At 44.7% G+C, this 21584-nt stretch overlaps 1 protein-coding gene across 4 annotated transcripts; it reads right to left on the bottom strand.

Annotated features, from left to right (window-relative positions):
* Positions 1–219: 219 nt before the first annotated feature.
* On the bottom strand, positions 220–15634 carry SKP1 (S-phase kinase associated protein 1). 4 transcript variants are annotated; one of them, XM_055811428.1, is made up of 7 exons: positions 10609–10761; positions 7841–7937; positions 5270–5343; positions 3937–4080; positions 3145–3285; positions 2302–2363; positions 220–428 (listed from the first exon to the last, which is right to left on the bottom strand). In XM_055811428.1, the coding sequence occupies exons 2-6, from the start codon at positions 7935–7937 to the stop codon at positions 2328–2330; spliced, it is 492 nt and encodes a 163-aa protein (XP_055667403.1). In that variant the 5' UTR covers positions 10609–10761; the 3' UTR covers positions 220–428; positions 2302–2327. The 4 variants fall into 4 exon arrangements, with proteins under 4 accessions (XP_055667403.1, XP_055667407.1, XP_055667402.1 ...); XM_055811432.1 differs by lacking the exons at positions 220–428; positions 10609–10761 and adding an exon at positions 15613–15634 and having other exon boundaries at positions 1111–2363; XM_055811427.1 differs by lacking the exon at positions 220–428 and having other exon boundaries at positions 1111–2363; positions 10609–10760.
* Between the last annotated feature and the right edge of the window lie 5950 nt (positions 15635–21584).

The raw sequence follows: 21584 nt of genomic DNA, 5'->3' as shown, positions 1-21584 counted from the left end.
AATTAGAAGAATGTAAGTTGCATGGAATCCAAACTACCAGATTATTAAGATTAAAAATCTGTCAAAGCTATACAATGCATTCACCACACAGACTAGCCCTTTCTTCTGCACACTGCTATGCTGTACCTCCCTCTACATTTGCATCAGTGTCAACAGCCACCTGGCAAACCCTGGACCTTCAGCAGAAGCTCCACCATTACAGCATTTGACCACCAAGGGTGATGTTTTAGGCAAGCTGTTTAATAATTAGCAAGTCTTACCACAGGATCACAGGTGTGTGTTTTATGCAGGTATGGCAAGCAAAGTAGAAGCAAGGTAATGAGGAAGGCAAACTAGGTGTCTGTCTCTTCCTCATCCTACAGCACAGCAAGGCATCATGCGAGGCAGTGGCTGCTGACAAACAGGGATCCTAGTCTGCTGACAAGCACCTGAAGGAATTTATATAGGCTTCTATCATTAAACACAATTACAGTACAGGCTTCTGTATTAGCAACGCAGCACTCCAAGGATGAACTAGCGTGTTCTCAAACACTAATTTCACACAGACTGACTTATTTCTCATAAGAATACAAGAGAAGCTGAATATTATACAGCCACAGAAAGAATCATCATCAGATTTTCTCTAGTGGCACTTTTAAACTGAGGTGTATTGTTTGCAATACAGGATGCTGTAAAAGCTCCAGCATGTCCAAGTCTAGCACTGGAGTATTTTATGCCCACTGACAGTATCTAATACGCCCATATAATATGCCCACCAGCACAAAGGCAGGCCCAGCAACCTCATGAATAAGCAGATGTAAGCAGCAGCTGCATCCAAAGCATGGGTTTGAATGCTGCTTTAGAGAGTTATAAATGCTTTCATTGATGGTTACATCAAAGATTACCTAAAAGCTGGTAAGCCATCAAAAATTTATCCATCTGGATTGCCTGCTATTTAACTTCCGACCTAATCTGAGAAGTTGCCCACTGTGACTAGTGGCTTGCTTAAGTCATTCAAAGTCTTTACATCCGTTTTATTTCAATTAACCACTGCCTTAGTACTGAGTGTACGATAGCACTAAGTGACCGTAAGATTGTCTAGTTACAAACAACTAGAACCACTTGCCAACAAAAGTTTAAAAGCCCTTTATTAATTCAGAAGTGAAACACTGTTATTTAAAGTGAGATAAGTAATGTTTATTAAGGTTCACTCTACTCTAAGGTTTATACAGAGAATGGAATGCAATACAAGCTAAGAGCACACCTCAAAGATCTAACACAACCATCCCCTACTCCCTATAAGGGAACTGTAAAAAAAAATTAAAAAAAATCAGAAAACCAGTTACTGTTTAACTAGTTGCAAGTGGCTTTGTCCAAAGAAGTTAAGCTTGATATTGCATTAGCTTTGTATGCAATAGTTAAGTCTCTACAAGCTGAAGTATCGCATACAGAGGCGTAAGATTTCCTGTGGACACATGAAACCATGTTTTAAAGAGCTACATCACAAGGGTTGTTTAAAATTGCCTAAAAACCAGCCACTAATGACATGCACAGGTCAATAATATTAACTTTGGTAGTGTCAGTCATTTTTGGTCAAATCTGGATTCCACTTTCCACAGTAGCATGTATAAAAACACATCCATCCTGTGCATAAAGCAACACACTTTTCACTTGCTACCAGCTAGAGGCAGGTCTTCAAGACATGGTTGAAGTATTAAAATTTAACTGTCAGGAGCTTGCTTAGTGCTAGATCACATTTTCACTTGTCTATAAGGCAAGACTAACAGGACAAGAAAGTGGTCAAATATTTTTTCCTTTTTTTTTTAAATGCAGGACAAGAACCATCTTGAAAGTTATATAGCTTTAAGTAACACTAATTTTCCCCACAATGTTTTTGGAAAAAATCCAGTAACTTAACTTTACCTAGCTCCCCAAGCCCCAAGACACATTCTAGTTTGTTTTTCTTTCTGAAGATATCAATACCCTGTAATTACAAGTGTTTTGTTCTTCTTGAGGGAGAAGTCATAGGTGTTTTTATTTACAATGGAGTCAATCCTTAGCACTGTAACTGGACTTGAACAGCTGAAGTGCTACTTTCCATACAGAATCCACACTTAGTTCAGTTTTATTCATTGCAGAGTAAAGTAAAAAGACATCTAATTACACTAATAAAAACTCAGAAGATTTAAATTTGTACTCAAAAAACACTACACATGCAAAGGGAACAATATCCTGCTAACACAACTTCATTTGCTGCTGCATTTGTCTAATATTAACAATTATGAACAGAGCAGTGCAACTAGTATTTGGAACAATCCTTACAGTGTTCGAGTGTCAGGCACAGTACTTCACTTCTCTTCACACCACTGGTTCTCTTTACGTACCTGAAAAAAAAAAACTATTAATATGTTGCAGTGAACTTCTAAGAGTTAACTGTAAATTGCCATAAGCATTCAGGATTACTTACTTATTATGCAGGAAGGCATAAACCTGGAAGCAGCTTTAATTTTTCATGTAGCATTTGCAATTAGAAAGTCAGTCTTCCAGAAACTGACCTGTTTATCAATATAAGCCAAGAAATGTATTTCTCATGCCTAGATTTGATCAAAACAGAATTTTTCCCACCAAGGAAAGGAAACTGACTAGCTTAAGACTAAATCGCTTGTTTCATGGCACAGCACTGAAGGCAAACCAATGTGTACGATTCACTACTTTCATATTTAAACAAGGCATCTTACTCCAATCTTTCTCAACTCTGCTATTTTGCAGTTGGTTTGTTGTTCAAGTTAAGATCAATGAGTTCATTAGTTAACGATGAGAATCCAAACATCTTACCTTTATAACCACACGCAACAATACATCTCCAGCACAGCTCCAAAATGGCTAACTAGGGCTCCCAAAAACAATCCTACATGCTTCCTTACCAGACACACCTCTGAGCCAGGAAATCAATATGCTTTGTTTTGACCTTTTCAGGTAATGGACTGTGAGCACTGTAGGCACCAAAAGGTCTTCCACTAGTAGCAACCCAATTACCAGGGGGTGGTGTGTTAGTTCACCTTTATTGTTAAAATGTCAGTTGCACCACACATTAAATCATGAAGTGCCACACAAATTCAGCACAAAAAACCCCAGCTAAATTATAATTAAACCTAGATCAAGTACCTGTGCTTCCTCCTCCTCAGTGAAGTCATTCTTAATATTGAATGTCTTGCGAATTTCTTCTGGAGTCTTCCCCTTGATCATGTTTGCAACTGTCTTGCATGTGACATCAAGCAAACCTTTGATGTCCAAGTAATTTGCAGCCTGTAGAAGAGTTTTCAAATTTAAAGCCTCCATATCGATGTTCTGCCCCTGCAGATGTACTACCAGAGTTACGGTTACACTGAAGTTGTAGAATATTGTAACTGCAAACAGGTCATCTCCACTTTAAGAAGCTTCTAGCTAACTCTGAAGTAACAATGCCTAAAACTTGCTTGCCAAACAGAAGGGAAAGTTACTTGTACCACAGAAGATACAACCGCCCTGCTCCCCCTTTTACAAAGAGCTTCAGAAGCCTACAATCATCCAAGATCTTCAGTGTTGAAGTATATTCCAGCTAGTACTAGCCAAGACAACTAATGCTGCCCCACAGTACCACACAAGGGACAGATTTAAGAAGTCAAAGCTAGGTCTTAAGTTGTATGCGGATCTCCAGTAACATCATCTATTAACAAGCCCCATATTCAGAAAAGCATATTAATTGATAAATGAGCAGGTCTAGATTAATGCCTAGCATTAGGTTAGCAAGCATTCCAACCTCCTCAACAATCTGAGCCAGTATTAGCCAGAACTACTTGCCCTCCCCACATCCCCTTCCCAATGAAGAAATTATTCAAGAAGCATAAAGACTTTGTGAAGTGCACTCGCAGAGCACACTCCACAGGCATAGCCTTTACGCTTCATGAACGAACTTACCAGGATAAGTTCAAAAAGCGTTCCTTGGTCTACTTTCAGAAACTCTTGATCCCACACAGGGATGTCATCTGTTCTTTTTTCTTTGTTCTCATCATCCTCAGGAGGAGGTGGATCATCCTTGTGATGGGTGCACCACTGAATCACCTAATTATAGTTTTGATATTAAGAGTTTTATCCAAATGATTCTCCTGTTGGGCCCCAACTATAACTTACCTTCATTTCGGAAGAAATGCACCTTTTCCTCTAGATTCGTATTAGAATCATGTAGGAACATGCTCCAATACCCAACATTATAATTTTAGAACAACTGATCCCCAGTCCTGGAGTACAACCTTCAAGAATCCCATCTGAGACAGTAGCTAGTTAATTACTCATGATCTTAAAAGCCAGCTGCAGGTGTTCTAAAGTTATTCAACCCTGTGCTAGCACACACAGGACTGCACAAAGAAAACCTAAACCTCATTTTGCAGTGTCTAATCTGTTTGCAGAGACACAATTTTTATTAAACAGAACACTACACAGGGGAAGAGCATAGAGTGGTTGGTAACAGCTATCAGCAGAACATGCTCACCCTAGTGCAAAGTTCACCTGGCAAAAGTTTGCCTTTTAAAAAAAAAAACCACACACAACCAAACACTAGCTTGGGAACATGCAATTTCATCACACAATACAAGTAAAATCCTGTCCCATTCTGCCAACCCAAGAGACTTCACAAGTTATTTATGTGCACTTTCACTAGGAAATAATTCCTAACCATTTATTTACCCCAAAACAGTCCAGTGCTTATTTTGGCATAACACTTTCTACTTCAGAGTAAAAAGCATCTTAGACAGCAACGTATTTTTTTGCTTTTCTCCCTTGACCCAACAGTAATCATGGTCTATTACCCAATTTAATACCATTGAGTGCACACAGTGACTACCACACAGGCAGGTTACTGCCAGTATTCTCACCACCGCCAATCCCTTAATCCTTACTCTGAACATTTGGATCTCATGAACAGGCACCTCAGTTCACAGAATCCAATAAAAAAATCAGTGCTTTAATACCACAGAATACTAGTGTGCACCACTTCAGCACCTTAGGAAGCCTGTCTGGCCTCCAGCTGCTGTTCCAGAAGGTCACCTCTGTAGGTCTTCTGCCATTATCTGCCTACCAGCCTCATCCCAGTTCTCAGAAACTCTAGATGCCTAGGTTCATGCACCCCAAATTGGTTAAGCTTGTAGCTAGCACAGGAAGAATATTTTTAATACAATAGTTCATAATACCCAACTCCAACATGAATTTCACATTTCATTACTGCCACATAACCCTACTGTTTTCAGCATCTTACCTTTTTTAAGATAGCTGCATTAACATTTGGAAGAGGGACTGGGTCATCATCACCTTCATCATCCATTCCCAGATCTAAAAATGGAAAGATGACTAAGCAATCAGCAGGCAAAGCCACTTGTTCTTTTTCTGAACTGGGCTGCTTCACCAATTCTCCACTATTCTAACAGTGAGGCTGAACAGATTGGTAGCAAAGGATCTCTAACTGGTGAAGCCAGTACCTTTTAGAAAGTTTGTGGAGCCACAGCTGCATTACACATACAAGGTTATACCAAGTTTAGGCTAAGTGGCTAATCAGGCTACCTCATCAAATGAGAGCATCAACAAACCACCAGTTAAGCGGTCAGTTACTTGTCAGAGCAGAACCTGCTAGTTCAGTGTCCTGGGAAGAGGAGACATTGGAGGAATCAGACACATGTATGGATTTTTACCACTTTCAACAGTTCAAAGTGCAAGTTCAACCGAAATGTTCCAACTGAGATCTCCCATTCCATTTCTTATTTAATAAGAATTCAGATCTACTGTGGTAAGTAGAGACAATGTTTTGTCTTCTACAGGAGCAGTAAATACTTCACTGTAGCGCAGAGATGCCAGTTATCTGGCCTCCGAAGCACTCATACCGATTCTCATCGGCTGAAGTTCACATGCTAAGACAGCGGTATAAATCCTTCACTCAAAAAAGCATTTATAAAGTACGCTTCCAATACTCCTTGCTTTCAAAGACTGCCAGCATGCTCAAGACAGATTTGGATAAACTTTGTCACTTTGACCCCTTGATATGATTAAGGAATCAAAGTAAAAAATGAGAAAAACAAAATCTGTACTTGATATGCAGAACAAATACTACATTACCCATCTTTGATCAGAGAATATGCTTTTTTATTACACAAATGCGAATAGTTGGATGACACCCTAGCTGTCAAAGATTAACATCTTGTAATTAGTTATGTAATCTAGTAACTATGCAGACCTTCACTCATTATATGCACAGATAAGCCAATTCTACATCACCAAGGAAATTCATTTTTAAGAACAGATGACTGTCACACAGGCATCACTGATCAAATCTGTGCACAATTAAAATAGCATGTACTTCTGTATTTAGGCAAGTCAACTACTGTTATTAATGGGATATTAATTAGTACTACCTTTTGTTTGGAAAAACTAACTTCATAGATTCAGAAACTAAAATACTGACATTAAGGGGTACTGCGTACATCAATTAATGGAAACTTCAAATGCATACTTTGAACATGGTGACGGATACTAGAGTAACAAGCAACCAGTCCAAAATTGTTGGTATGGGGAAATAATTCAAGCAATATCTCAAGTTCAGTCAACTCTGCTCAGCTTGCCCCCACCACCTCCAAAACAGCAATTTCATCTGTTATCAGAAAATTAATACTTCATTGGTGGTCCCATGATGCTCGACAACCCCACCTTTCAGCTCCTCCCTTTTCAACTGTAGCAGGCAACACACAAAACATTGTTTATTAACTGATGCTTAACCAGCTGTACTGCAAATGCATTTCATCTGTACTAGAGTATCAGGTCTCACCCAGATTAGTGAGAGGCTAGTTTACGTTGCCTAGCTTACAACACTTACCACGTGTAACTTCCCTTTCATCAACACCCAAGTGTCACTAAACACCGGCAGTGACACAGCTTCTGCATGAGAAAACTGAGAAGAATTGCGTTTCCTAACGTAATCCAACCAACTGCTATGTTTCCTCCTCGTGTTGCTAGTCATGTTCAACAGCATCTTACTAACAGAATGAAAGTGTTCAATGCTTGGAGTATACATAAACCCAGTAAAAATAAGGGTGAAATAAGGTGTCACAACCAGACAGATTTATACCCAAGAACATAATTTTAACTACATCTACAGAAAGACTGTTTTCTAAGTTAATTCATGAATACACCCAAAAACTGGAAAAAACCACCAGTAAACAATGAGGATTTGCACTAGAGGGATTAGACACAGTTTGCACTGTATCCTAGCCATCTGGCAGATTTCCCCTCCCCCGCCACGAGTTCTTTTGTTTCAAATTTATGTCAGCAGGAGATCAGAACTAAGCATTTATCCCAAATAATTCAACTGCATCCACAATATAGGTTTCACTTTAGCTCTTTCTTCATTGCACTGGTTTACAATCTCCCACCCCATTTAAAAGATACTTACATCATAAGGCTGGTTTGTAGGATTAAATAACCTTAGTTTTTAGTATTATGAGATGTTCTGTTTGCTTAGCTTTTACAAAACTGAAGTAGGCTGTAAGCAAGGCAGTGGGGTGCTTCTATTTTACTAGCTTCCCTGTGAGTGCTCTTAACAAGAGGACTGAACTTTAAGCTTTTTGCAAGAGCACATCCACCCAAAACATAGTTCCAGCTACAACAGCAATTGTTTCAGCTGCTCTGACATAGGACAGCGAGCTGCTTCACAGGACTGAGAATCCATTTTCAGCACAGTACTAGTTTGTCTCCTTTGGTCACAGCTACTGTTCAAGAGGCTTCCTTGAATACATTGCTATCTCCACACGAGCTAGTGGGCCTCAAGGCTTCACCCTCTTACCTTCCAGCATAGTCTTTATAGTTACAGACTGTTTTGCAATTTCAACATCAACTTCAAAGATTTCTCCATCTGAACTCTGTAGTTTAATTGAAGGCATCTACAAGAGAAGGACAGTTATTTCCACACAATATTCAGCAGATGTTACAGGTTTTGCTGACTTGAGGATATACATTAATTTATACTGCTTCTTACCAACAGCAGATAGCCCAGTGCCACTTAAAGCATACTCAGATTATTCACTGCTTGAATCAACAGGCCTAAATTCATTAATCCTCATGCTTAAGAAACAGGATTGGTAGAAGCCTAACACTAATTTAAGAGAATTTTAATTTTAAAGCATAAAATATACAACATTAGCCAACAGCACTACTTTTTTTCCATGCAACACTAGAGCTACCTTTCCTTTGAATTAACTCAACAACAGTTCCAAAAAAAACTTCCTTCTCTTCAAATCCAAACAATTGCTATTCATTTTGACTACTCAAGCTACTTTTGAGATCTGACTTCATTTAAGTGAAAGCCTCTGGAAGAGAATCACAAAACTGAGGTTGGAAGGAACCCCTCTAGACAGAGCCAGGTCCAGCCTCCCTTGCCCCAGAGTCAGACAGACAGATTGCTCAGGATCAACAGCTTTCCTTCAGAAAAACATTTGTTTTTCTGAAGAGATTAAAAAGCAATATATTGCTACAAGAGAGTCTTTCAGCACTCAATACTACTCTTACAAAGTAGCAAGTTAGATGAGCACTTTGTTAGCATTAAGAATGGCTAAGATGACTCTGCATTTTAACAAAGTTTTTCAAACAAACTGTAACAAGACCAAGAATAAACAGAAGCAGCAGACTGCAAAGAAGTTATAACTGAAAAATAATCAAATTTTACAAGAACGCATCTTTGCAAATACTTTACAACTCAAACCCAGAAGTAATGCACTTGATGCAGCAGCCAGTAGGTTACAACTTCTGCCTGAAACTACACATGAAGTCTGTTTGGGTATCACTGCACCTGAACCAACTGACTTGAAAGACATGATAATCCTAAGTGCCTGGCCACATAAACTTTATTAATCCGTTCTCAACAAACTGGCAGGATGTGTTGAGAGTTCCTTTACCACTCCAAATGTTTGTTAGCAGCAGACCACTGCAAGAGGTTTTGGGTGGGTTTTTTTCTTTCCCTCAAGTTATCTCCTTGAGGACCTCTAAAGCATGTATATATAAATACAACCCAGAAGGCACTGTAAAGAGGAGCTCCAGGAACAGAGAATATCAAACCAATTTAAGTTAATTTTCAAGTGTTCTTCTCCCACCAAACCTAAGAAGTATGCATGCTAGTTCCTTACAGTACTTTAACTACCAAAATTGAATTAGCTAGACTACTTTCAGCAAACTTACACTACCCCTTTTTGAATGCCTCCAGTAGCTCATCACTATGGCTGAGCCTGACACTACTGCAACAAACCCAGTCCAGTGGAGGCCAGCCAAAGCACACAAAGCTTAATAAGCAGCTCACACCAGTCTGAAGCTCTCATTGCTTTAATTTCCATTTGGCAGAGCAAGTAGTTAGTTAATATTTACCCAGTAACGAAATGATATGACAGCACTACTTCTAATTAAGATGGGTGTTCTGGAGGGGCACAGTCACGACTGTTCCAAAGATACAAATACACACACGCACAAATAAAATCCATGTTAAAGCATAGTTCTGAGTTGGTAGTTTGAGTGATGCTCTAAAAAAAAAAACAAGCACTTATCTAGGCATAAATTTCAGATTTAATGCATCTGTTCTTGCAGTGATTGTCTGAGAGCACTCAAGAACAAACCCAGCTTCACATGCCAGCCTTCCCGTGCTTGTGTCTAGGATTACATAATGCAGCAGCACAGAGCCAGCAAGGCAGGGATGCTGCAAGGCCAGCCCCTGAAGAATATTTGCATTAAGACCCTTGTATCACCCAAACCCATTTCTTGCAAGACCTTTAGGTCATTGTTATGGGTCAGAATCAGGTCGAAAGAAGCTAATCTACTGCCTCATCATTGATAAGGGATAAGGATTTCAGCCATATTTCATTATTTTTATATCACAGAGCTCAATCTCCTGGAGGAAGAAGAAAAAAAAAGTCATTTTTTAGCAAACTGCAGTACAGCTCTGGAAATAGACTGGCCTTGGACAGCAACACAGCTGGGTGACTAAGCAGACCAGTCCTAAAAGCTTTATTCAACAACAGCAAAACAGGTTGGGAGCTCGTCAAAAGCCAAACCTGAATTACAACGGTAATTTGCATGTATAAACCTGAAACACAGAGCTCAGCCATCTAACACGGCGCTACTGGGCAACTCTGCCTCCCAGAGCTATTCCGGATGGATGCTCGCTCCTTCCCCTCCGCTTCCCGGTGCCACCGGCTGTAGGGCCGCGCTTACTGACTCAGCTCAGCGGCCCCAGCCCGCCTCACTCCGCCGGGGCGGCAGGGACAGCCCGCCGGCCGCCTCGGGCACGGCCGGGCTCCGCAGGTGCGGCGCGGCCCGGGGTGGGGGAGCACCGCCGCCCGATTTACCGGTCCCGCACCACCCCCCCCGCCCGCTTCAGCCCCGCGGCGTCCAGGACGGGCTCAGCCCCCAGTGCACACCCTCCTCCCCCGCGGCCCGCCCGCACCAGCACCTGGCAGCCCCGCCGCCCTCGCCAGGCCGGACCCGCCTGCCGCAGCCAGCCGGCCCCGCCACCCGGACCCTACCGCCGCCGCCGACCCCGTGCAGCCCCCTGAGCCCCGCAGGCCTCACCGTGAGGCGGCGGTGGCGTCCGACTCCGCGCTGACTGGACCTGGCGGCGGCGGCAGCGCTCAGGGCCCAACTGCGGCGGCGGCTTTATATGGCGGGAGGAAAGGGGCGCGGGGGAGGAGGCAAGGACCCGCCGCTCACTGCCTCGCAACCGCCGGGCTGCCCGCAGCGAACGCCTGACCGAAACACCCTACCCGCCTCCCTAAACGGCGCCCAGAACAGCTGACGGTAAAGGAACTGGCCACGCCGTCCTCTGCCGGGTGCGGGGAGCGGGGGCAGCGGGGCGGCAGCGGCGGGACGGGGCGGCGCGCGGCGGGTCTTTCAGGCAGCGGCGCGGGCGGCCCCGGGGCCGCGCAATGGGCGGGGGCGCCTCGCACGGGCCAACGGCTGCGGCGCCTCCTCCCCCCCCCCAGCCTCCCCCGGGCCTGAGGGGCCGCCCCGGCCACCGGCCCGGTGCTGCGGGGGGAGGCCGGGCCGGGACCCCCGCCCGGTGGGGGGATAGCGCGGTGTCCCCGTGGAGAGCACCCGTGATGGCGAGGGGTGCCCGCCGGTGCGGCTTGTGGCAGCTGGAGGCCGGCCGGGTGCCCTGCTGGGGGAGCGAGCGGCCCGCGGGCACGGCGGCCATCCTGTGCACCGAAACACGGCTGTTCGGAGTCGCGGGGACCTGTCACCGAGAGCCCGCGCTGGGGGTCTCCCTCCTAGCGGGGCTGCACGGGGAGACAGCCCAAGCCCCCCGCGAGGGCCCCTGAAGCAGGGAGCTGGGCCAGGCAGCTCCTGCCCCTGGCAGCCCCCCCCCCCCGCAGTAACCTAGCGAAGCGCCATCTGCAGCGGACGCAGAAAGCAGTTTAACCAAAAGGCTACACTGAAAAACTGGGTAATTTCAGATTGTTACAACAACAGGTTGCTGGCCTCAGCAACGGCTCAGGACAGTTCACGCTGCTGGAAATAGATTTAGGTCTAACAAGCAACCACTGAACATCTGCCCCGGGTCCCACCAGGAATTTTAGTCTGTACAGCTCTGCCCGTGGCCAGAGCCCATGGGAGCATCTCCAGACACCAGTGCACAGGGAGCCACCAGGCCCGAGGACGGACTAGCAGCCAGGAACCACCGGGATGCAGCCAAAGCAGTGCTGCGTTGGCACAAGCACCCCACCTAACATCTCCTGAAAGGTCAAGAGCATGGGGTCAATAGTGACAGGCATTAGGTTTTCAGGATTGGATTTTCAGGAAAGGAGGGATCTGAAGGTTTTTGCTCAAGTGAGGAAGGCAGAGCAGGGTATGAGTGCACCAAAGTAACCATGAGGTGTCCGTGGTGCTGTCACACAGAATTTGCCCTGTGCTCTGCTGCTGAGCCCAGTTTTGCATCAGCTGTCCATGGCAAAGTGGCTTTTAGGTAGTTAAAATATTTATGCAGTGACAACTGATGATGATGACAATTTGCTTTACTTGAAATCTTCGTTACAGATGTCTACAGAACTGAAGAATGTGTTCATAGCATTTCAGTGCGTACATAGCCAGGCTGTCTGTAAGCAGACTGGTACCAGCAGCAGCATTCCACTGCAGAACAACAGTATAGTGGCATGTCACAGTTTTCCCCTTCCTTGTGGTCTCAGGGTGTCCCAGGCTGTGCCCCACACCTTACTGAACAAATGACAGCAAGACCCACTAGAAAATACCTTCTAATGTAAAGGATTTTCCTGAGATTCAGAAATTCTCAGTTAAAAAGCTTGCTTTGCTCATTTCAGAGTCCACAGCCCAGGACAGGAGCCTCGCCACAGAAGTATCAAGTCTTCTTTCTTTTTTTCCTTAATTTTCTATCTGAATGACATAACTAGCGACACCACACACACTAGAAGTATTTAATATTAAATAGTCTGTTGGTTAGGGCTGACTCCCTGGAGAGATGGAAAACTCAAATGCAGATTCTCAGCCAGGAAGAATCTCTTAGAGCTCAGGTGACAGTGAGGCTACTCTACATCACATACTATTACTTAAATAGGTTTCACTAAACATTCCAAAGAACTGTCAGAGACAGCTGCCTGATGGGGGAATCTTGTTTCTTGGGCTGTAGGATGCCGAGCAACTCGTTAGTTACAGCATGCTTGAAGATGACTCTGAGCAACCCAATCTGACTTTGAAGATGGATCTAAATTGAGAATGTGGTCCAGAGGACCTTGGTGGTCCCTTCTAGCCCGAATTACTGTGGGCTTCTGTAACATGCACTTCAGCCAAACTCTTTGTAACAGCTGAGGGAGCACCCAAAGATGTCAGGTAATGCTTATACAACAGACTGATGCTAGCAGAGGTTCCTCAAAGATCCTAGTATTAGTAACCAGATAAGCTGTTTGTTCACCATTTATGAGGACCTAGTTATCATATTTTTAATTCATATGTATCACATATAGATATGTGAAGCCTCCAAACTATGCCAAATGTGACCTTTTGATTGTGCCGTCATCACATTTACCTCTTCCTAAGTCACTCCATCTCTTAGTCCAATGATGAGAACCACGTTCACTGCACTAAAAAAAAACCCCACCACTGCCTTTATTTTCCTATAATGTTCTTTTTTTAATTTCTATTAAAACTCCTTAGCTTAGAGGATCAGACTACAACAGAACATGGTCTGTGGAAAACATATCTGCAAATCCTAAATCCCCTTCCTGATGTTGCCAAAGACCAAGGTTTCTGATTTGGCTCATGTTCAGCAAGCACAAGCTCTCGGACTTCAAATCAGGCTCCACAAAGGGGCGATGGGATTTGCTGTCTACACCAGAGAGATCTAATAAAATCTAGGAACAGGCAGAAAGCTAAGTTCCATGCTTAATTATGGTCTGCATGTGAAGTTAATTTGAAGCGATACTGTTGATGAGCTTTATACTTGAGATAACTTTCTGAAGGAGAAAATTCAGTCCACAGTGGACTTTGAATTTAGCTGTTGAATTAGAACTCTGGAAAAGTTAAAACAACAAAAACATCCCACACCCAAAAAAAGTGGCAGACGGCTGTCATAGATAGGCTCTAATCACAGGACGGCCACCTCCCACTGTGCCCTACATATCGTACAATGAACCTCCCCAGCCAGTCCAGATGCTTTCTGTTATCTGTCATGAAAAAGCAGCTGCTGCAGCATTGATAGCCAAAGTGCTGCAAGTAAGTCAGTATTAATAACACAAAAGACCCATCCTTCACTAAAGCGGCAAGGCAAAAAGATTTTTCAAAAAATGGGTGGCCCAGTTTCAGTTGTTAGGCACGTAGGTAATCGTCACAATGCAAATAATCATAAACCTTAGCATTGCCACCCTGAGCCATAAAGATAATCACACCACGTATGAGCCATAGGTAAATCACAATTAAGGACCTTTTACCACTGAGAACCCAGAGGAAGGGACAAGCTTAACACTAAAGCAAATACCTGAAAAGACTGGAGCAACCAATATCAGTGCAAGCTTGATTTAATGCTTATCAGATCCAGAAGAGCTATGACCTACATACTTGCAGCATCCCTGGGCTGCGGGCACAGCTAGCTGAACAGCAATGCAGCAGCAGGGGGAAGGGGGTTTTAACACACAGAACATTAGGGAGCAGCCTCCCAGACACAGTGCTGCTGCATCTGTTCCACGACCTTGGATTCTCGGATTCTCTTCCTGGCTATTTCAGGCAAAATTTATTGTGCCCCCACCCCCCCACCCCCAGCCCTCAAAACACTTCATATTCTCCACTTTACAGAGAAACTGTTTTGGGGTTTTTTTTGTTGCTGGGGGGAATTCAGAGACTATGGAGATAACACACTGAGTATTTTTCAATACCAGAAGCGTGACGTGGGATTGTCAAAGCCTAATGAGAACCAGGCTTGAAAGAGATCAGCTTTGCTCCATCAACAAGCTGGGAAACTTCACAGAACTCAGCCTGGATTCCCTGAGCTGCAGGGATGGGATGCTGGGGAGGGCTGAACTTGAGGAGTCCTGAGAGCACAGCTGCGCTAGCAGAGAGTGCCCAAAATGATTTGCTGGAAAGTGAGGTGTGAACATAGAACCTGAACAAGAACCTAATCCACATGTAGGGGAGGATGAGACTTGCTGCAAAAAATCCTTTCTGCCCCCCCCCCCCCCCAGAATACAGATGGTGAGGAATTTTTTTTAAAACAAGCAGCTATATCAACAAGTTTAAAAAAAACAACAAAAAACAACCTGGTTTAGTGTCAAACCAGAAAACATCAGAATTATTCATGTGAGAGAGTTGGTAGAAAGACATTGCTGAGCTCAAAGGCCTGTGCCAGTGCTGTTTAAAGCAATCTTGCAACAATGCAGCAACAGAATAGGAAAATTCTTGTTCTCAGTACAACTCTGGAAAAAGGTCATTATTGCATTTCCAACTTCCATTACCTAAAGGGGCCTACAGGAAGGCTGGGGAGGGACGTTTTACAAGAGCGTGTAAGCAACAGGACAAGAGGAAATGGCTTTAAGCTGAAAGAGGGGAGATTTAGATAGCGGGAAGAAATCCTTCCCCGTGAGGGCGGCGAGGCGCTGGCACGGGCTGCCCAGAGCAGCTGTGGGTGCCCCATCCCTGGCAGTGCCCGAGGCCAGGCTGGATGGGGCTGGGGGCAACCTGGGCTGGTGGCCGGTGTCCCTGCCTGTGGCAGGGGGTGGGACTGGGTGGTCTTTAAGGTCCCTTCCAACCCAAACCGTTCTGTGGTTCTATGATGGATCAAAACTTGTATTACAGGAACACCCACGAGGTGCTGTTGCTTTCCATCCAGGTTGTACCCCAGCAATGCAGGACAACAGGTGGCAGAGGCCACCGGTTGGATGAGAGTCCAGTTAACACTGATAGACTGACAAACCCCAGTAACTAAATCCTGTCGAGCAGACACCAGCTGTGGGGTTTGTTACCAGCTTCTGTTTCTTTCCCTAATGCCACTCTCATTGCCCTTACATAACTACAGGGATGCAAGAGAGTTTAGAAGACTAAAGATGGGGGGAAGATTAAAAACAGAAACACACCTACCTCATGCGTATTTGCAGCATCTACTTCCTACCCTCATCCTCACTCCACCTCCACTCAGAGATTTCTGTACCAGTTGTGCCCTAGCACCCTTTCGGATCCCTCGGGCTGCTCCGACGGAGTCACCCACCCACCGCCTGCCCGGGCAGCGCCGCCGGGACCAGCCTTGCGGGCGGCCCCGGTCCCGGTCCCGGCGGGGCGGGCACGGCCAGGCGGTGGCGCCGGGGCTCGCTCCGGGAGCGCTGCGAGCGGCCTCGGGGTCCCGCCAGCGCTGCGGGAGGAGCGGGATTGCTCTAGGTGATCTGGAGAACTCGCTTAGCAGGCTTCCTTTAAGCGGTCTTAAGCGGCAATGTATAAAAAAATTGTGAATATCCTTGATAACCAAGCGTGAGCCTAAGTGAACTAGGTTAGTGTCATGGTTTAACCCCGGCTGGCAATTCAGCCCCCAGCACCGCTCGCTCACTCCCCCGTGGCGGGATGGGGGGAGCACTGGAAGGGTAAAAGTGACAAAACTCACTCGGGGGCTGAGATCAGGACAGTTCAACAGGCAAAGCAAAAGCCGCACAGGCAGAGCGAAGCGAGGAACCCGTTCACCGCTCCCCAGGGCAGCCGGTGCTCAGCCATCCCCAGGGCAGCGGGGCTCCATCCTGCCTAACAGGGGCCGGGGAAGACAAACGCCACCACTCCGAACGTCCCCCCTTCCTTCTCCTTCCCCAGCTCTATGTGCTGAGCACGAGGCTCATGGCAGGGGACATCCCTGGGGTCAGGCGGGGTCAGCTGTCCCGGCCGTGCCCCCTCCCAGCTCCTTGTGCCCCCCAGCCCGCTCGCTGGCGCGTGGGGTGAGGAGCAGCAGAGCCCTTGGCTCTGTGTAAGCCCCGCTCAGCAGGGACTGGGCAGCCCTGTGTTACCAGCACCCTCCCCAGCACAAACCCAAACCAGCCCCGTAGCAGCTACTGGGAACACAATTAACTGTCCCAGCCAAAACCAGCACAGTTAGCTTTATAGGGCTGCACGGCACCAGTCTTCAACCTTGGAGCTATTCAAAGTCCAAAAAGCAGATTCCAGGCTGGTTATGACACCACAGACGATAAAGAGCAGATGCTGTACGGTTTCAAAGTCCATGGGAATAAATACAGCATGTTTCAGAAGCAGTCTAATTCAAAGCATTTTTAAAAGACATTGCAGAGGAAAAAGGACAGTCCAGTAACATTTTGAGATGGATTAGCTAAAACTAGATAAATTCACGACCAGACACAACAGAGAACCCATCACCAGCCTGTTGCTGAGAGAGGGAAGAAAGGAGAACAGGCTCCCAGGGAGCCATGGCACCCCCTCTCCTGGGCAGGCATCCCCACTTCAGCGGTGGTGGCTGCGGTTGTCCGCTTCCCCAAGGAGAAACGTGGTGGTGGAAAAGGAGCGATGCTGCCTGCAAAGTGGGTCAAGCATGGAATGAATGCTGTAGGATCCTCTCAGACACAGCTCCTCCACCGCCCCCCACCCCTTTTTTTTCTTTATAAAATAAGGAGGCAGAAAGAGCAGTGGTCACTGACCACTCTTGCACTGACTGCTACAATAAAGGGGGTTTCACAGCAAGTTTCATGATTAAGGCAGGGCAGTGGTGGGTGTTTTTTCAAACTCCTGAAAAATAAAGGCAGTTGGGAGCCAGACTAAAGCCTTTTGGCCTAATCCATTATGCAATTATCAGTTTAAATAGTACACTACTCTTTGACAGTTCAGCACTTTTGCTTTCAAATGCATAATCCAGAAAACAGGTTTTATATTTAATGAAAATTTACAAATGTAAAAAACCAAAAACAACCCCGCCCCCAAAAACCCAGTTGTGTTTTGGGGAAATCTAATGAGGAAGATGTATACAAAAGCCAACGAGATGACCAAACAGCAGAAGTTTAGTTTGATTTACACAACCCCACACAGCAATACAAATGTCTGCAAAATGAGCAGTCTTCTCATCAGAAGCACCTGCCTACAGATTTTTATCCAGGATGCTCACCCCTAATGACACAGCTCCTCTTCCATCACCAGTCCCAGGGCGGCAGAAGGTGGCACAATGCAGCCATTGGCAAGGCCAGATGAAAGGAACCGATACTGGTTTGCAGCTACTGGAACATCCCCACTATATTTTTCAGTTGATGTTCTGCAAACCACAACCAAAGCCTTGACAGCCGTTTGATGAAGAAGCTAACAGGATATCCACCAATCCCGAGCCTCGTGTGCCGTAACCCCGCAAGGTGCTGTTTTCAAGACCGAAACATCGTCTGGAAGGGACCTCAGTCTCCCCCGTGAATGAACACCAGCACCAGCACAGCTCAGCTGTGGCTTTTCCTAGCCCAGTCCTGAAAACTTCCAAGACGAAATATTCTGCAGCCTTGCTGGTTAACCTGTTCCAGTCCTACAGTGCCCTCCTATTTTAAAAGCTGCATGTCCAGCCTGGTTTTATATGTTTATTTATATGTAGCATTTAGGTACTATTAGTGATTGTTTTATACAACAGCAATCAATTTAATCTTCATCCAAAAGCACTTCTGTTCACCATACGGTAATTAAAAGATCAGGAGCTGTAGTTCAACCCATCTTAAAGAGTAAAGCTTTTAAGCCACAGCACAGGTTTTAAAAAGCTAAAACACAGAGCACTGCTTAATTTAAAACCAAATGTGTTGTTTCAGCCTTTTTTTCCTGTATATATGCCAAAGAACTCTGGTCCCTCGCTCAAGAGAGCAGCTCGCCTTTATTCTCATCCAAAAGGAGTACAGCCAAATGAATTAGAGCACCAAAATAACTTTTTTAAAAACCACAGTAGGCTGACTCATGAACTGCTTACTCTGCAGGGCTTTTTTAGTGTATTCATGGGTACTGCAAGATCTCTACAGTCCCGTGCAATTTTCACTTGATACTTTAGCTGTTTCCAACCTTCTCCTGGAACTTGCACAGAACCGATACTCCGTGCAGTGACCACTGTAGCATACAGAGGACACCCTACGCACTCTACACTTCAAAAACCATGGCTTGCAAACATTTTGCTCCAAAATCTAAGCTCGTATAAACTATGCATATGGTTGCAAAACCCACGTTAATACTAAAAAGCTATTTCTCTCATGTAAAACTTTCCTTTAACTATGCAAAACCCCCTAAAACGTATCTTGAGTTTCCATGAGTTCTCAGCATACAGACCAAACAAGAAACAATTAAAGAGTTATAAATGAGTGTCTGACAGGTGCATAAGGAAGTGGTGAGAGTGGAGCCACACCTTCAATTAATTGAATTTGGAGCAGCATTTAATTTGAAATTCAAAATTGTGATTTGATCATGCTTGCTTCTTCTTACAGAGCATTTTTGCCACAGGAACAAGCACATTTATCCTTCAGCTCCCTTTTGCTCCTCAGGTCACGGCTCCGATAGCAGGAACCGCGCTCCAGTGTTACTAAGGAAATTAAGGGGTGAGAGGGGGGAAAAACAGAGGAATGGGTTTATTCAACTATGAAAAAAGGGCCAAAATAAAGCCAAAAGCTAGCACTTGTGTACCAGTCAGTCCTGGTTTGTACGTGACAAAATCTTTTACCATTAAGATTCAGGTCGTGTTTCTAAATTGCCGAAGACTTTGTCCCAGGCTCTTAACGCACAATTCTTTTATGGAAATGACTTTCAGTCATACTATAAAAAAAAAGAAAAAAAATCCCCTCATGCAGAATGTGGAACCGTGGACTGGCAGGCATCAGTAAGTCTCAGAAATCTTTTCTCTACTAACATGTCCAGATGGACTTTTGAAACTAACCAGCCTGAAACATAGGCAGAGGAAATGTCAAAGCTTTCGGCAGCAATGTCCACTCACCACCTTTTCCCCTCCCCAAGGCAGAATTTATCGTGTTACCATCCGGACACCCGGGGAAGAGCGAGGTAACCAGCTCTGTCTCTCTGCACTTGCCTGTGCGTCAAGTATCCTTCCAGGCTATTACCAGATCTAAAATCTGTAATGCTGCCCGGGCACTCGAAGCAGGGATACTGAACACGTATGCAAATGTCAGCAGCTGGAAACAATCTGACACGGGCACAAGGACAAACACACACGCTGGTTTATCTTGGAGAAAAGGTCCCTTGATGCCCACAGCACTCCCCGTCACTCACCGAGGGAGCTCCGGGGCTCTGAGCAGGGCAGCTCACCGGGACGGCTGCCTGGAAGGCAACTGGCAGAGGGGGCCACAGGAGGGAGATACAGCATAGGATGGGAACTGGCAGAAAAAAGGTTTAGAGTGCAAAAAGGGGAAAAAAAACCCCTGGCAAATCTGTGTACTTCAAATGTCCCATTTTTCCTTTCAAAAGCAGTTATTGAATATTTCCCTGTGTACGAGTGTAATTTCGTCTCATTTTTGACATAATGATGCCTTAGTTCAGAAGGACAGGCCTCCACAAATGACGGGTGCTTGCCTCTGTCTGATAAGCAAATTCAGAGAAATAGCTAAATGACAGGTCCTCATTAAGTGTGACTGAAGTAAAATGAAATTTGGTAAGCTCAAAACCCTCTCCCATCTATCCAACAACAGGATTCTACCAGCTACCCAGATTGTGAGAAACAGAAGAAAAAGAGGAAGTGTTTAGAGCAGTTCATACAAAAATGTCCGGTTTCATTCATGGCTGCCTTCTGACAACTTAAAACCCCAACGTCGCCCTCCTCACTAAAAACTGGTTAAATTTTCCTGCTTAAAAAACACTGAATTGCCACAACATGGCATTCCCCGCTACTCCTATTTCACATTTTATGGAATTCACCAGTCTCTGTAGTGAAGGAGGAAACATCAACGCTCATCTCCAAAGCAAGTACAAATCCTAATCATGCTCATCGCTCTGTGGTCAGCATCCTTGCAGTCTGCAGCAAAGGAAGTTTTTGCTCACATGAACCAATCAATCAGCTACCAATGAATCAGACAGTAATTATATCTGAAGTTTTCTTTCTCCTCTTGAATCTTCCAAACATGCCTTTAGCTGGTTAGTACTGCTGGTGGCCAATCTCCATCAAAGTAACAATTTTTTGTTCGCAACATGATATCCTCAATGAAATCTTCAAATGGCCAGTCAGCACAATTATGGGGTAAAGTGCAAAAGCTGGAGTGACTTTCAACATTTTCCACCGACTTTAGTAACAACTGCTTGTATTTGTGTACAGACACTGAACAAATGAACAGGCTGCTCCCCCCAGAGCAGATGAGTCACACCAATTAAAGTAGCAGAAAACAGAAAATAGGGTGAAGTCATTACTCTTGAAGGAATGGTGTCAATTAAGGCACAAAGTTCTATCTACAAAAACATTTAGAGAGAAAGGAATTTGAAGGGAGCTACTCTCTACAGCAAAGGATTATTTTTTCTTAATAGTGATCAAAGCAAAAGTTCCCGAGATACTAAAAAAAGACACTTCAGATGCACTTATTTTTGGTATGCGCTTCTTCCTGTAGGAGATCAAACTGCAGAAGACTGAATGCTCTCCAGAAACCATTTGGAATCCAACCTACAGGACAAGTCTGAATTTTTGCTGAAGAAAAAAAAAAAAGGCACCACTTAAGCCTTTCAGAAAAGGGATGAAGTAATGCTTGGTGAAATGCAGCACCTTCTTTGCCAGTTGGAGAATTAAGCAGTCCTCCAGCAGAAAAGCAAGAAAGCCCCCGAAAACATGTCTAGGTCTAAGCCTCCAGGTAGGATAGACATCTGCAAAATATCTGTATTTTCCCTTAGAAGCAAGCAGTGTAAAAAAATAAAAATCCTCCATGTTGTTGCAGAATCTACATTGTGCCCAAGGAATTTAAAGTCTCTTAAACAATATGAATATTAAGAGTCCTCTATTAAAGCAACAGCCAGGTACGTCTTTTCAAGATATGCCCAGGAAATTTCAAGCACAAGCCTTAAGAAGGCATAAAATTTGAATTTGTTTTGAACAACAGAATCAAATTGGGATTCAAATTCTGAAACAA

The sequence above is a fragment of the Falco peregrinus genome, chromosome 8 (genome assembly GCF_023634155.1).
Source record: "Falco peregrinus isolate bFalPer1 chromosome 8, bFalPer1.pri, whole genome shotgun sequence".
NCBI lineage: Eukaryota > Metazoa > Chordata > Aves > Falconiformes > Falconidae > Falco > Falco peregrinus.
Note: the sequence above shows the minus strand (reverse complement) of the source record. Positions and strands in the feature narration are given on the sequence as shown.